We start from the raw sequence: 13,307 nt of genomic DNA on the forward strand, positions 1-13,307 counted from the left end.
GGTCAGAGGTCCATCACTTTGATGTAGAATGAAATGTTAGATAGAAGTATGTGAAAGATTGGGTTTGACTTTCAAGTTTTCCATTGCTGATAAAAGTAAAAACTTAATTTTTTATTAGTATCATTTGCACTAAATGTTTTGTCATTACTGTATGAGAAACAGCCCCAAATGTATTAGTTTTCCCATCGGCCATAGCTGGTATATAGTTAATTAGATAGAAAATGCTTGCTTACTAAAACAATATATGAAGATGTTAAACATTGTGGGCTGAATGTGAGCATGTGACCAAATGGGTTGGATAGAGAAGGAGGCAGAAACATGTAGAAGAGACTCATCGTGTGTCACCTTCAGACCTTGGCCTCTGGCTCAGACAACACATCAGATGTGTGAAGGACGTGTTCACCACTCACATTTAAATAACACACAGTTAACCCAGTGATTCCCACACATAGACCATACCTGGGCCTAAGGATATTTCTGGCCGCCAAAGTATATTCCCGACCTGTTTTTTATTGAATTTTTCATATATTCATAAAATTTATGCGGGGGAGAGAGAGAGAGCGCACGAGAGAGTGCAGATGCGGGCGAGGACCATACGGCTCCGTGCAACAAAACAAAACTGCTGTTTGAAAAAAAAATGTCCCTCTCGACTCCTGCGGACAGATAAGATAAAACCAAGAGTGCAGAATCACATCAGCAGAGAGGGAGAGAGAGAGAGTGAGCGATAAGGTCCACTGTCCATATCCCTCTTGTAAATGCACAATGTGCGCGCGTGGATGAATTGAGCAGATTAAAGTTGGTCACAACACATTTGATATAAATAAGAAGACAAGAGTAAAAAAAAAAGTATGTTGATCACCTGCAACACAGGCTGCCCGCCATGAAAGACATTTTCATGGAGGCCACCAAAGAAGAAACGGGAACTGTTACTGAATGCTGCTGTACTGTTGCTGTATGATACAAACGTCATGTAAATTATACTCTGATACATTGTACATATGTCGCCCGTCGTCTTGACTACGGTCAACTCAAAGTTCGTCTTCATCGAGATGGGGGATAAACAGAGACTAAGAGGATTCCCCGCCAGTCTCGATGTTGTTTTTTGGTATTGTTTTGAATGAGAGCCCCCTGGTGGCGGAATGTACAAACTGTGCGTTTAAGTAGTACAGATTCTGAAGACAAGCATAAGCATTGTAATAAATGACATTACGATAAGAAGAACACCAAATCTGGGACTAATGGACCATTTATACTGTAGATTTTTCTAGGTTTAAGTTCGGGATTCAAAGCCTTTCTATTTAGATTTTTGTCCTTAGTTTATACAAGTGAACTCATGGATTATTTTGAGTTATGGAAAAACATTTTTAACACTTATCTTGGAGTCAGACCCTTTTTCAAACCCTCATTCCCATTCCTGCTTGCGAGACAGCTCATATCTTATCGTGTCACATTTTCTCCCACTGTTACAGTTTTTCTAATCAGGCTGATTAAATCTGGTCGCAGCAGTCATTAATCTCCACCTCTGCTGCATCATGAGTATTTTGACTTCCCTCTGACTTTCTCGTGCCTTCCTTCTCATCTGAAGCACAATTATCACAGGAGAATGGCGGGCTAAATGAATTCCATATCAGCCGAATCACAGTCATTAGATCCACTAATGCACTCTATCATTTTCTGCTGTGGTTATAATCGTCTGATGATGTGTTTTTTAATCCATGGCCGACCTTCTCACCCTGTCTTTGCCTTTGTCCCCATTCTTCCTCCTCCATCTCCTCCTTCTTCTCTCCATCAGGATTTGCAGTGAACCTTCAGGTGATCCTGGCGAACCCTCGGGCGCAGTTTAAGCGACGCGGCTCCCAGCCAGGGATGCAGGAGTCCGACTTCCTGAAGCAGATCACAAAGGTGACGGAGCTGGAGCCCAAAGCCAACAACTGCACCCGGGTCAGTAACAGAAATGTGTTTACAACTTTACAAACTTACAAACACAAAGGTGTACATAGCTAATTATTTTTCAAAGTTCATCAACGTTCATCATTCAGAGTTCAATAGTTTATTCTCAGAGTTCACCAGGCTAGTCAAGCTATGACTGATGGTCCTCAGGTGTTTCTTTTACCTCACGAGCTGATAATGAAGCCTGGAAATAGAGCTGAAGTTGTCCCTTGAAGGTGAAACTAGAGAGTGCCTGCAAGTAATCTACACGGCTATACTGACAAGACTGTTCGCGCCACATAATTCAGCTCATTTTAGAAAAACACTAAAGCAAAAAAAAATATATCAGGATACATGCACTCTATTTAAAAAAACTCAGCGCTTTACTTTTCCGCTAGCTTAAGCTATACTTCCACATACCATATACATGTTCCTCCACCTGCACAACCCTATTTAAAACGTACTGAACTATCCCTTTCATGTTGGAGTGTGAAAAATACTCAAATTGACTGACAAAAACAAAAAGGGAAACTCATGCCCGTGCATTCAAATTTGTAATTTTGCTACTATTTCAAAAGACTGCTGTGAGACCAGGTTGTTGGAGTTTATTCTGAATAAAATGAAAGTGATTTTTCAAATGTGTCACTCCTGGAAGTGTGGGCTGTTTGTTTATGGCAGCAGGATTTATAAGTTATTTTATAAGTGTGCCATCAGACTGCACTGACCTGCAGATCGCAGGTGGCTGGCAGGGACTTGGGTTTAATAAAAGACACATTTATGGGTTTACTTCTGTTACGTGTTTGTGTGTGTTTGTGTGTGTGTATGTGTGTGTGTGTGTGTGGTGCAGTCATAATAATGGCTGCCATCACAGCAGTAACTAACCATGGGGGATCTATCCCCTCTGTTGACAGCATGACTCATGCTTGAAGCTGGTGGCTCAGGCTAAACTTAGACACACACAGCTCATATTGGACAGAAATGGCGTTATGGGGCTATCAATTCTACTTGTGTGCTTAGACAGCGAAGATCGATGCAGCTCATCTCAAATCACCACAGCCCCTGTTGGCACTTGGTTTTATGAAGCCACTCATCCTCTTGACAACCATCACAGAGCCGCCTTAAAGGACCCTCTGTGTGAAATGGATTTTTGTCTATTAAAGAGACAATGTGAGCTAAAAGTTCCCCAGCTGTTTCAAACTTTCAACAAGGCTGCCGGTTTGATTTTGTTGGCTGGCTTTGTTAGTCCATTATGGCCCACTAACCAGACTGAAACGTCATTTTATTCATGGCATAGTTAAGTATGAAATCACGCCATTGGTAACAAGGGAGTATTTCACCCTGGCCAATCAGCAGTCAGTGGCCCTTGTTGATCTTTTCATCATCATTTTTTGAGAACAATAGCACACGTATACTTCAAGTGAAATTGGGAATTAAAGCGTTGTTACTGCTGTATGTTTACTTTCAAATGCATTTGTAATAAATGGCAAACGGACATGAGCTTGAATAGCGCTTTTCTAGTCCTCCTCACCGAGAGGCTGCTATGTAAAGTGTCCATCAGAGGTAACTAATCCCATTTATACACATTCATGCCGATGAGGCAGCGGGAGCAATTTGGGGTCAAGTGTCTTGTCCAAGGACACATCAGACATCTAGCTGCATGAGCTGGGGATCAAACTGCCAACCTTCCGGTTGAGAGACAACTGACTCTACCAACTGAGCCACAACCGCCCCAGGCTAACTCCCTTAGCATGTCATATAAACATACAAGGTTGTCTGTTTCTTTTAATTTACCCTTTAACAAATGTTTCAAGCTCTGTTGCTGTACTTTAACGCATGGTTAACGTGAATGGGTTTGCTTGGTTAGCTTAAGAAATAAAAACTATGGGGCAATAGGGTGGTGCTGTGGTTGGTGCGCTCGCCCCATGTATAGAGGCCATAGTCCTCTAAGCGGGCGGCCCAGGTTTGAAACCGACCTGTGGCTCCTTTCCCGCACGTCATTCCCCTCTCTCTTTGCCTGATTCCCGACTCTTTCCATTGTTCTATTGCTACAATAAAGGCACGAAAAGCCCTACAATTAAAATGAATGAAATGAAAAAAAAAGAAGAAAGAAATAAAAACTACTTTGTGTCCAGCTAACACATCACGATGTAGAACAACATAAAAACTATAGGGCTGGGCACGTTAATGCGTTATTTTCGCATTAACTCATTAATTAATTATCGCCGACAATTATTTTATCTTGCATAAAAAAAATTATTATTTATTTTATTATTATAAAAGTCTGTTGCTCACTGGCTTTTATTTTGTAAAATTCCATCGTGAGCGAGTCTAATAGGTTGCTTACTGCTGCGCATGTCTGCTGCGGCGCTCACAGGAAAGAGGAAACAGTGTTGCCAACTTGGCGACTTTCTCGCTAAATCTGGCGACTTTCCAAACTCCCTTGGCAACTTTTTTTGTCAACAGCTACTAGCGACCAATCTAGCGACTTTTTTGGTGTAAGAAATTGACGTGAAAGCACGTATTGCTCTGCAGTGACTGTCCTCAAGGAGCAGCAGGTGCTGCCGTGAGCCCCTCCCCCTTCCAAAAGCACTCACAGGCTGTCAGTGTAGGCTCGAGCAGCAGACCCAGCTGCAGTCAGAGAGGAGACCCACACCACTCTGCGTCCACACTGCAACCAATGCAATAAGCTTTAGTTTTGTATTTATTTGCTTTGATTACATTGTTTAAGTTGAGAAGTACATTTACAATAAAAGTGTGCTATACACTACTTTTGAATTCATTATTGGATTTTGCGTATAACAATGCGATTAATCGTGATTAATCACAGGAACTCATGCGATTAACGCGATTAAAACTTTTAATCGTTGCCCAGCCCTAATAAAAACTCAATAATAACTTAACATTGATTTTTGTGGATCATAAGGAGGGCATGAATAATTGTTTGTAATTGCTGACTTAAGTGGAAGTCTGTTTTAAAGGTGAAGATGAAAAAGATATCTCCATCTCTTTGGAGGCAATTTCATTTTCTCTCTTTTGTTTTTATTTCATACAGATAGTACCGCAGTATTTACATGCATCAATAGACCTTTACATACTGCGTTACAAACTAACTAAGCTCAGCCTTCATTACGTCTTTGTCTATTCATAATGGTTCTGTGATGGGTCTATGTGACCTGCTGTGAGCACTCACTGTCAACACCATGAATGAGTGAATAGACATCTCTGAATTCACGCATTATTATATGCGAATGCGACTCTCACAGTTTGTTTATTGTGCTTAGAGAATTGATGTAGAGTCCTGGACACTGTCCACAAAAAAAATGATGTCATAATGTCTCTCGCAACGGACTGCTGCTTCTCAACTGACACTGACAACACTATCTCCAGCAGCAGGTGAGGAAAGGAAAGGTTGAGCAGAGAGGGCGAGAATAAGAAAGAGAAAGGCCTTTGCCACAGACTCACTGAAATGTTTCAAAATAAGCCAGTCAGATACAAGGTGAGTCTACACATACCAAGCATGGCTAGCTTAGCAGCCGGGCTAATAACAGTGTATCAAAATGGCCCCCATAGGCTACACAGTGAGCATGTCTCTCTGTGAAGGAATAATAATAGCAATGAGTGTAACAAAGCGATCATATAACATTGAAGGCAGCGTATTTCAACAAGTGAAAAATAACACAAGCTAATCAAACTTGTGTGTTATAAAATGTGTGTCATACTGATGTGGTGACTGTTTTAACTGGATGTGAAATGTAGAACTAGAACACAGTTACCCAGAACTTCCATCAGATATGTTTTAATGTTGTTTCAGTGACTGACTTCCCGTCCCGCTCGATCTTTTCTGTGCTAAATTGATGCGCCGTGCTCCCACATTTGGCAAAATAGAAGTCTTGCGTATCCGCTACGGAGGGTTCCGGACTGCCTGAGCTGGGATGAAGCTCAGATGCAGCGGAGCCAGTGGAACAGTGTTGCCAGATGTACCATAACTATTGTATTTGTACCATCATTTTGCCCTCTGTACGATGTACGATCAATAATTGCAGAAAAGGCCAAATGTACGATAATTTGGCAATTTCAATGTCCAATCACATCAGCATGACTGGGACAGCCATCACATACGCACCATTCAGCACCTAACCGGCATGCCTGTCGCTCTGCTGCCAGGCTCTAACTGCCAATCACATCATCACCTGATGCCCTGCTAACGCCTGTGGTTCGTTTTGTCATACAGACTGAAGAAAAACACACGTTACAACAACTTAAGATGCTATGCTACTAACTCCGCTACACAGCGGCTGGAGGTGAAGCTGTTTGCAAACAATTCATCCCACACTTAAAAGTTTTTCTATGTTTGTTTATTTAAATGAATGTTGTGTGCAGGGCATAGTTTTGCCATTAAGTGCGGTATTTAGAACTGTGTTGTTTTTTTTAAAATATGTACGATAGTTTGAAGAAAAATACGATCATTTTAAAGCTGCAGTACGATATTGCTGTATTTTCCATCTGCAGTGGAAGCACACACATTGAATAAAGTGAAAACAGATCGCTCCACTGCTGTAACGGAGCGGGGACAGACCGAACACACATCTAGTGGGACTAAATGATTCTCCCAGTCCGGCCCTGGTGGGGTCCCAGTCTGTGAATTCACATTGCGTTTTGGCGTTGCAGAAGCACGACACAGCAGTAGCTCCACATACACACACAGTCAGACATACACACACAGCGCTGTGCTCCACCGATGGACCATCTGATCCCGTCTCGCCCCTGTAACAGCAGCACTGTTACTACCTCTGAGGACGGTACAGCGGGGGGATCACGTCGGCCCTCCATTACGCCTCCACTGTGTTCATATTGAAGGCGAAAAGTCACAGGCAGAGTTGAGACTACTTTAATGCTACTACTATTTGCGGTGGCTTGTAACCTAACAGATCACTTTCTAGATTTCATAATGCTGTCATAATTTCTGACATTTAAAAGAATGCATTACTCTCAAAAAGAGAGATTAAGGTATATAGACAAACATTATAAAAACGCTGACCTGAATTACTGAACCACATTCCTCCCATCTTTTCTAACTTCCTTGTATTTAGCCAATTACAAAACAGCTTCCCTCCAGACTGTTTTATTTTTACATTTTATTCACCAGATAATCAATTACTCTCGTTTCCCTCTGAAATAAAAACAAGCAGACTGTGATGCAACAGCAGATTTTAAATATGATTAAATACACATCTTTTGATGTTGATGATTGGCCACATTTTCCCGCTTCTTTGTCTGGCCACACCCACCTATCAACCACAAAAACCCTGTGATTGTCATTTCCATCCACCACTCCACCAGAGGACACTGACTGAACTGAAGACCCCGCTCTTAAGTTTGAACAGCTGCAGCTAAACCCGTTTCAACCTCGTCTACAATGAGTACGGTAAGTTTTTCTCTTTTCTAGAGCTGTGGAAGTTTTGCAGCACTACAAAAAAGTTCAGAAATACGAAAAAAGTCTTGCAGTGAAATTTTGTGTAATTCAAACAGTTACTAAAGTCTCTAGTTTTCGTTAAGCCCGTTGTGTGTTTGTGTTTTTAGGGGCTTTTTCGTCCATGGCCAATCAGATGCTTACTGTCTACTGTTCTTAATTTATCTGGACATTAAGGCTGCTTACTATCAAGCGTATCAAGCTTTACATCCTGCCTGTACATGTTCTTCTAGCTGCTTGATGTTTCTCTGGCTGCCATCATTAATTTTGCCTTTCTCTCACAGTTTACGGCCGAAAACTGTCCAACAAACCTCCCACCTATAGACAATCATCTGGCTGTACAAGTGAGGAGTTCTTTAGGCCTAATGTGTGTAAGTGATTTGTTTATTCTAACCCCTTTTTAAAACTCCTGACTTACTGCTTTTGTTTTACATTTAAATGATTACTTAGTTTCTGATGAATTACTCTCTGTCTGTGTTACAGTACATGTGCCATGACACCGGCATGTTTCGTGAAGAACTGAGAGAACAGACCCTCGCCGAAGCTACCAAGGTCATGGAGGTGGTGGTGAAGCTGATCGAGGAGAGCCGTGTGATGGAGAGACAGCTGATAGAGGCTAACTTAGAGTATGACATGCTCGAGGCTAGTAACGGTACGTAAAGTGATGGGGATTTCTGTTTGCTGAAACCTTTTTATATATTCTTCAGCAAAGTCTTTACTTTAAATGTCTTAGGCTCAGGTTTCAAAAGGTCTACCGACTGCTCTTAGGAAGAAATGTCTTCTTAAGCATTTTTAAATAATATTATGACATTTTAAAAAATCTCATCTGGGATTTGTTCTTATTTTAAACGTCTAAACAAAATATAATGAATTGACCTGAGTGTTTGTTCTCCTCCTGCAGTATTACGCCAAGTCTATTGAACAACTTCATGAATCCCTCAAAAGGCAGTTGGTTTGGGTCAGCTTTTAGATACAGACATAAATTAAACATGTGCTGTTTTCATGCACTCCTGAATACTCCTGGAGAATTTCTCCTGACCTGGCTGTTAACATATGTACCTCACAGCGAGAGATTCTTCCTGGGTGTGCTTGTTTTTTTTTATCATGATCATACCTTGCTGCGTTCTCACATCGGCTCACTCTGACTTTCTGCAAAACATTTAGGGGGCGGGCAGGAGAAACTCTGGATTGAGTCCAAGTGAAATGTGCCTTTTTGTATTTTCACTTGCAACCATTCCTACAAACACCAGACGTTTTGTGCAATTACAAAAGAACAACTTCAGAAAAAGATCATAATTCTGCCACAGACTTTTCTTAGAAACTTTATTATTTTTTATTTTATTTTATTATTTTTATTATTTTTAAGTAATCCATGGTTTAACTGACACATATGATAACTGATTTCTCTCTCTCTCTCTCTTTGATAATCAGCCATGGCCAGCAACAGTGTTGCCATGAGCAGCAGCAGTCTTGGGACCCAGGCTCCTGATCCCACCAAGGAGGACTCCCTTTGATTTGATGCGACTTCTGTTTTCATTCTTTTTGTTCTTATTTATTCGGTGTGTTCAATTCTATAGAAGAGTGTTTTTTGACTAAAAGGTCGTACACAACAGACCATTGTTGGTGTTGTGTTTGTTTTATGTAAACTGGTGTCAATGAAGCTGAGAATTTGTGGGTGATAGCTACCCTCGTCACAGTCGCATTGTAAACTCAGACGGTTCTTAACCGTGGTGATGTCTACGTCCTGAGAAGATGCATCTGAACCTTTTGTCATTGTAAGTGGCGGACTTACTCCCTATCCAAACACTAGCACGTTGATTTCCATTTGACTGGAGGTGATCGACTGAGTCAGGTTTCTCCCACAAAGCCTGCACAGAAAGCACCGTAGTTAGCTTTCCCATGTCATGTCATGTATGTGGCTGGACATCCTCTGGTCAATACAATGCATGTTTACTGACTGAGGTATTGTTTCCCACAGGTTAATACAAATGCAGTTTTGGTGAACTTACAATCTTTGAATCTATTTTTAGGCTTTAGAGAAATGTTACAAAGACATAGTTGAATGATGCACAATATTTGGCCACATAAAACATGTTAATAAGATTTTAAATGATAGTCTTGTTCTAATCTGAAGTCGTCCACAGTTAACTGGTGCACTGTTAACGTCTTCTTGTTTGGTTTTATACTATTTTGTATAAAATGAATGCATGTCGATAATAAAAGCATTTCAAAAGGAGACTGTTTGAGCCTCTGTTTTTTTTTTTTTTTTTTAAATCAAGGATCTCGTGTTTAGCACCATGTGCACCGATGCTCTGCTTTTGCAACCTACTGACATTGCTCGTCTCTTTCAGATCGTCATCTCTGATGGGTCGTGAATGAGCTGCTGATGAGGTCCTGAGCAGTTTCATATGCATTGTTCTTTATTGTAATTTAACTGCCTATCTGAACACGATCTTGTTGATTTCCATTTGACTGGAGGTGATTTTAATGAGCGACTGAGTGAGTTTAGTGTCTCTCACAAATCCTCCTGCATGGATGTTAGCACAGAAACATGTGACACTACAGGAAACACAAAATCAACCTCAGAGTTGTAGAATCAAAGTTACAGTCTGTCGTGTAAAACAGAATATATGGTCTGACCAGAATGAAAAATGGCTTCAGTCTGTTAATGTGTCCCAGAGAACAAAATGGATGGTGTTGGAATCTTTACCTTTCCACATTTTTATTTTTAATAAACCTAAATTGAAATACATTTTTTATTAGTCTGTAAATACACATGAATACTTCTGACCAATGTCTACAGACAGACAGATAGATACAATATATTAACTTTAATTGTGCGCTGCCTGTCAGCACCTGGGTCTGAAGATGTTTGTTTGCACTTACTGATGTTGTTTCCTGCATTCTGGATCCTTGCTTGTGTTATTCTTGTACTGTGTTGTACTCTCTGATGTTCTTCACTTCGGACAAAAGCGTCTGCTAAATGAAATGTCGAATAAATACACAGGTAATAAGCCCTAACAAATAGAAAGAAAGAAATATATATATCCACAAATTAAACTTAATATTACTTATACAGGCTCAACTAAAGTTCATCTAAATTAAAAAAAAAACTTAAACTGAAGTTTATAAAATGTATAGTCTACTAAACTGAAGTATGTGCTGAGAGGAAGACGTGTAAATGTGCAAAACAGCATTCACAGTTATAGAACTGTGAGCCTCAAAATGTCCTCCTTTGAACATCTCTTGTCAGATTTCTCTACAATTGAAATCAGTGTCTTATATTTGCTGCTCTCACTGCCTTTCACATGAATTATTTTTTCTATTTTACAAGAAATTTGCACTGAAAACAGATTTAATAACCTCCTGTACATTACAAGCCTCAAATGAAGCTTTGAAGCCATTCACTACATTTCTTACATTTGACTAAGTGACTTAACTGTCCACTCACTAAATCTGCTGTGTTTGGACGTACACATCAGAGTTAAATACACACGCTCATATTGAAGTTATAGTACGTATGTATCAGTGTAGAGGTCACCAATGAGCCTTTTCACATCGCAGAAAAAACACAGTAGAGCTTCACTCTTTATTCATGATTCTTTTTTGGACAGTTGTTTTTGCAAGAAAGCCCAACAGAGAGTCACAGTGATTAATATTAAACATGCTAAAGGTTACACGTTTCTAGTAGTAGGTTAATTTTTTGTTCTTCTATGTGACAGGCAGAATCAATGCTCAGGTTGTGTTTGTGGATAGAATCATGTTTTTTTACACCATATTTATCGTCTTTGTCACAGAAGCAGTAATTCAAGAGCAAACAATATAAAAAAGTCGGCAGTATCAAGAAAATTGAAAAGACAGTTTTAGCTTTTTATTTTAATATACAGAGGACACCACGACAAGCAGCGGCTTCATCAGGAATAAACTAATGTGAAACTATTGTTTCACAGGACACGTGCAGGTCAAATCATTGCCCCCTCAGTCCCTGGTGGATTATGGGTAAATGTTTCCTGCAGGGAATAGGATAAAGACTTCCAGAGCTGCTAGATCATCATTCACAGCTGCCGCTGCTGACAGCTCTGTGTTGAAACTATCATCATCATTATCAGCCCCATTACACTAATGGAGGTATACCCTGCCACTGATATTAATACAGGCCATTAGCAGGCTGTGACATCATCAGTCAGCACGCAGCGCCACGCAGACAAGGAGAAGGATTTCTGAGTAACACAAGCAGCTGGAGGTGACATCATCACTCATAAAGTCGCTGTTGTGTTAAGACTGTGACGAGACTCAGGCAGTTAAACCATTATACACTTACTCCTGCACAGTTATTTATGAAAGGCTTAAAGCAATGAGGCGACAGAGACACATGATGACGTAGGAGTAAGGTAACACATCTGGACAAGTAAAAGTATGCACTGGTCTACCCTTTTGAGGAAACTTGTTTTTGGTGAATAATTGGGACATAGTCCAAATCTTTAAAAGGAAAAAATATGGACTGAATTTTCTGAGGGCTTAAGTTTACTGTGAGGTTAAAGACAGCCTGTTTTGTGTCAGAAAAATGTAAAGTCAGTAGAAATGTTAGTTGCAGCTTGTTAACAAAACATTCAAACTGGGCCCCTCCCTCTGGGCTCATTGCCACCTGAAGCTCACTGCAGGGTTAGCGTGTAAGTTTACTTTCTGTATCTATACTGAGCTAAGCTACTTGAGAATATTATTCTTTTTGTAATGGAACAGCTGCTGTAGCACGCCAGCACCTGCCTGTTAGACATAAAGCAGGCCAACTCAGACTCAACTATGGGGCGGCTGTGGCATCAGTTAGTAGAGTTGGTGGTCTCTCAACCGGAAGGTTTGGGGTTCAATCCCCAGCTCATGCAGCCACATGTCCGATGCCGCCCTTGGGCAAGACAGTTAACCACAAATTGCTCCCACTGCTTCGTCGGCCTAGGAGGATTGGATTAGTTATTTCTGAAGGTCCTTTACTCAGCAGCCTCTACCTGTGAATGTGTAGGTGTGACCTGCAGTGTAAAAGCACTTTGAGTAGTCAGAAGACTAGAAAAGTATCATACAAGATCAAGTCCATTTATCAGTTAACTTTGCTTCCAGGGGCTAAAGCCAGTCGAAGGTTAACACTCGTTTGGGTACGAGATGTATCCGCTTGCCGTTTCACCTTACTGTGGTTTTATTTGATCTTCTTTCCTGCGACATCCGCGTCCGCCATATTCGCCTGTCTGACTGGCGTCCAGTTGTCGAATTTTATCTACTTTGAAACTCACCTGTGGGCTGTCATTGGCTGGGGGAAACACACCAGCTCCTCACCCAGACACATCACCCAAAACATCAAAATCCAGTCGGAGGACGGGCTCTCTGCAGGCACAGTCACCACCACTCATGTATGGAGGCCCAGAAGATGATTGAGCGACATGACTTTCTTCAGCACCTTGGCTTTGAAGTGTCTGATATGTAGCTTTGCACATGTCATGAATGTGTGTTGAACCACATACAGATGTGTCTGTAAGAGATTTAAAGGATTTGAATTTGGAGGTGGGTCTGAAAAAGCCTGGGTACTGTGTCATGAATGGTTGACTCTTGGAGCGCACTAGGGTTGTGTGCATTGCATATTGGGATCTTTATTGTTGCAGAGATTTTAGTTTGCATATTGGGGGTTGGCATTACTTTTTTCATCTCCTAGAACAGCAAAGTGAAAGCGCCAACTACGCTCATATACCATCCACTTTTCACCTGCAACCAAAGATTGTCCAGACATGGTTTATGTGTTGTTTTATTACATCATCATAATATCTTAATTAATTATATTATATAGTCATTACATCATCGTCAGAGTGACATCATCTGCTCCTTATGTATCGATCAACAGAGGCCTTTTCTTTTACTCTGTGTGCGT

At 40.8% G+C, this 13,307-nt stretch overlaps 1 protein-coding gene across 1 annotated transcript in view; it reads left to right on the forward strand.

Moving 5' to 3' along the window:
• b3gat2 (beta-1,3-glucuronyltransferase 2 (glucuronosyltransferase S)) overlaps window positions 1-13,307 on the forward strand; it is a 58,886-nt gene that overhangs the window by 38,657 nt on the left and 6,922 nt on the right. The window contains exon 3 of the mRNA XM_020654323.3: window positions 1,793-1,941. Within this exon, the coding sequence (XP_020509979.1) occupies window positions 1,793-1,941 (149 nt within the window). The remainder of the gene's footprint in view (window positions 1-1,792; window positions 1,942-13,307) is intronic.

This window comes from Labrus bergylta, chromosome 10 (genome assembly GCF_963930695.1).
Source record: "Labrus bergylta chromosome 10, fLabBer1.1, whole genome shotgun sequence".
NCBI lineage: Eukaryota > Metazoa > Chordata > Actinopteri > Labriformes > Labridae > Labrus > Labrus bergylta.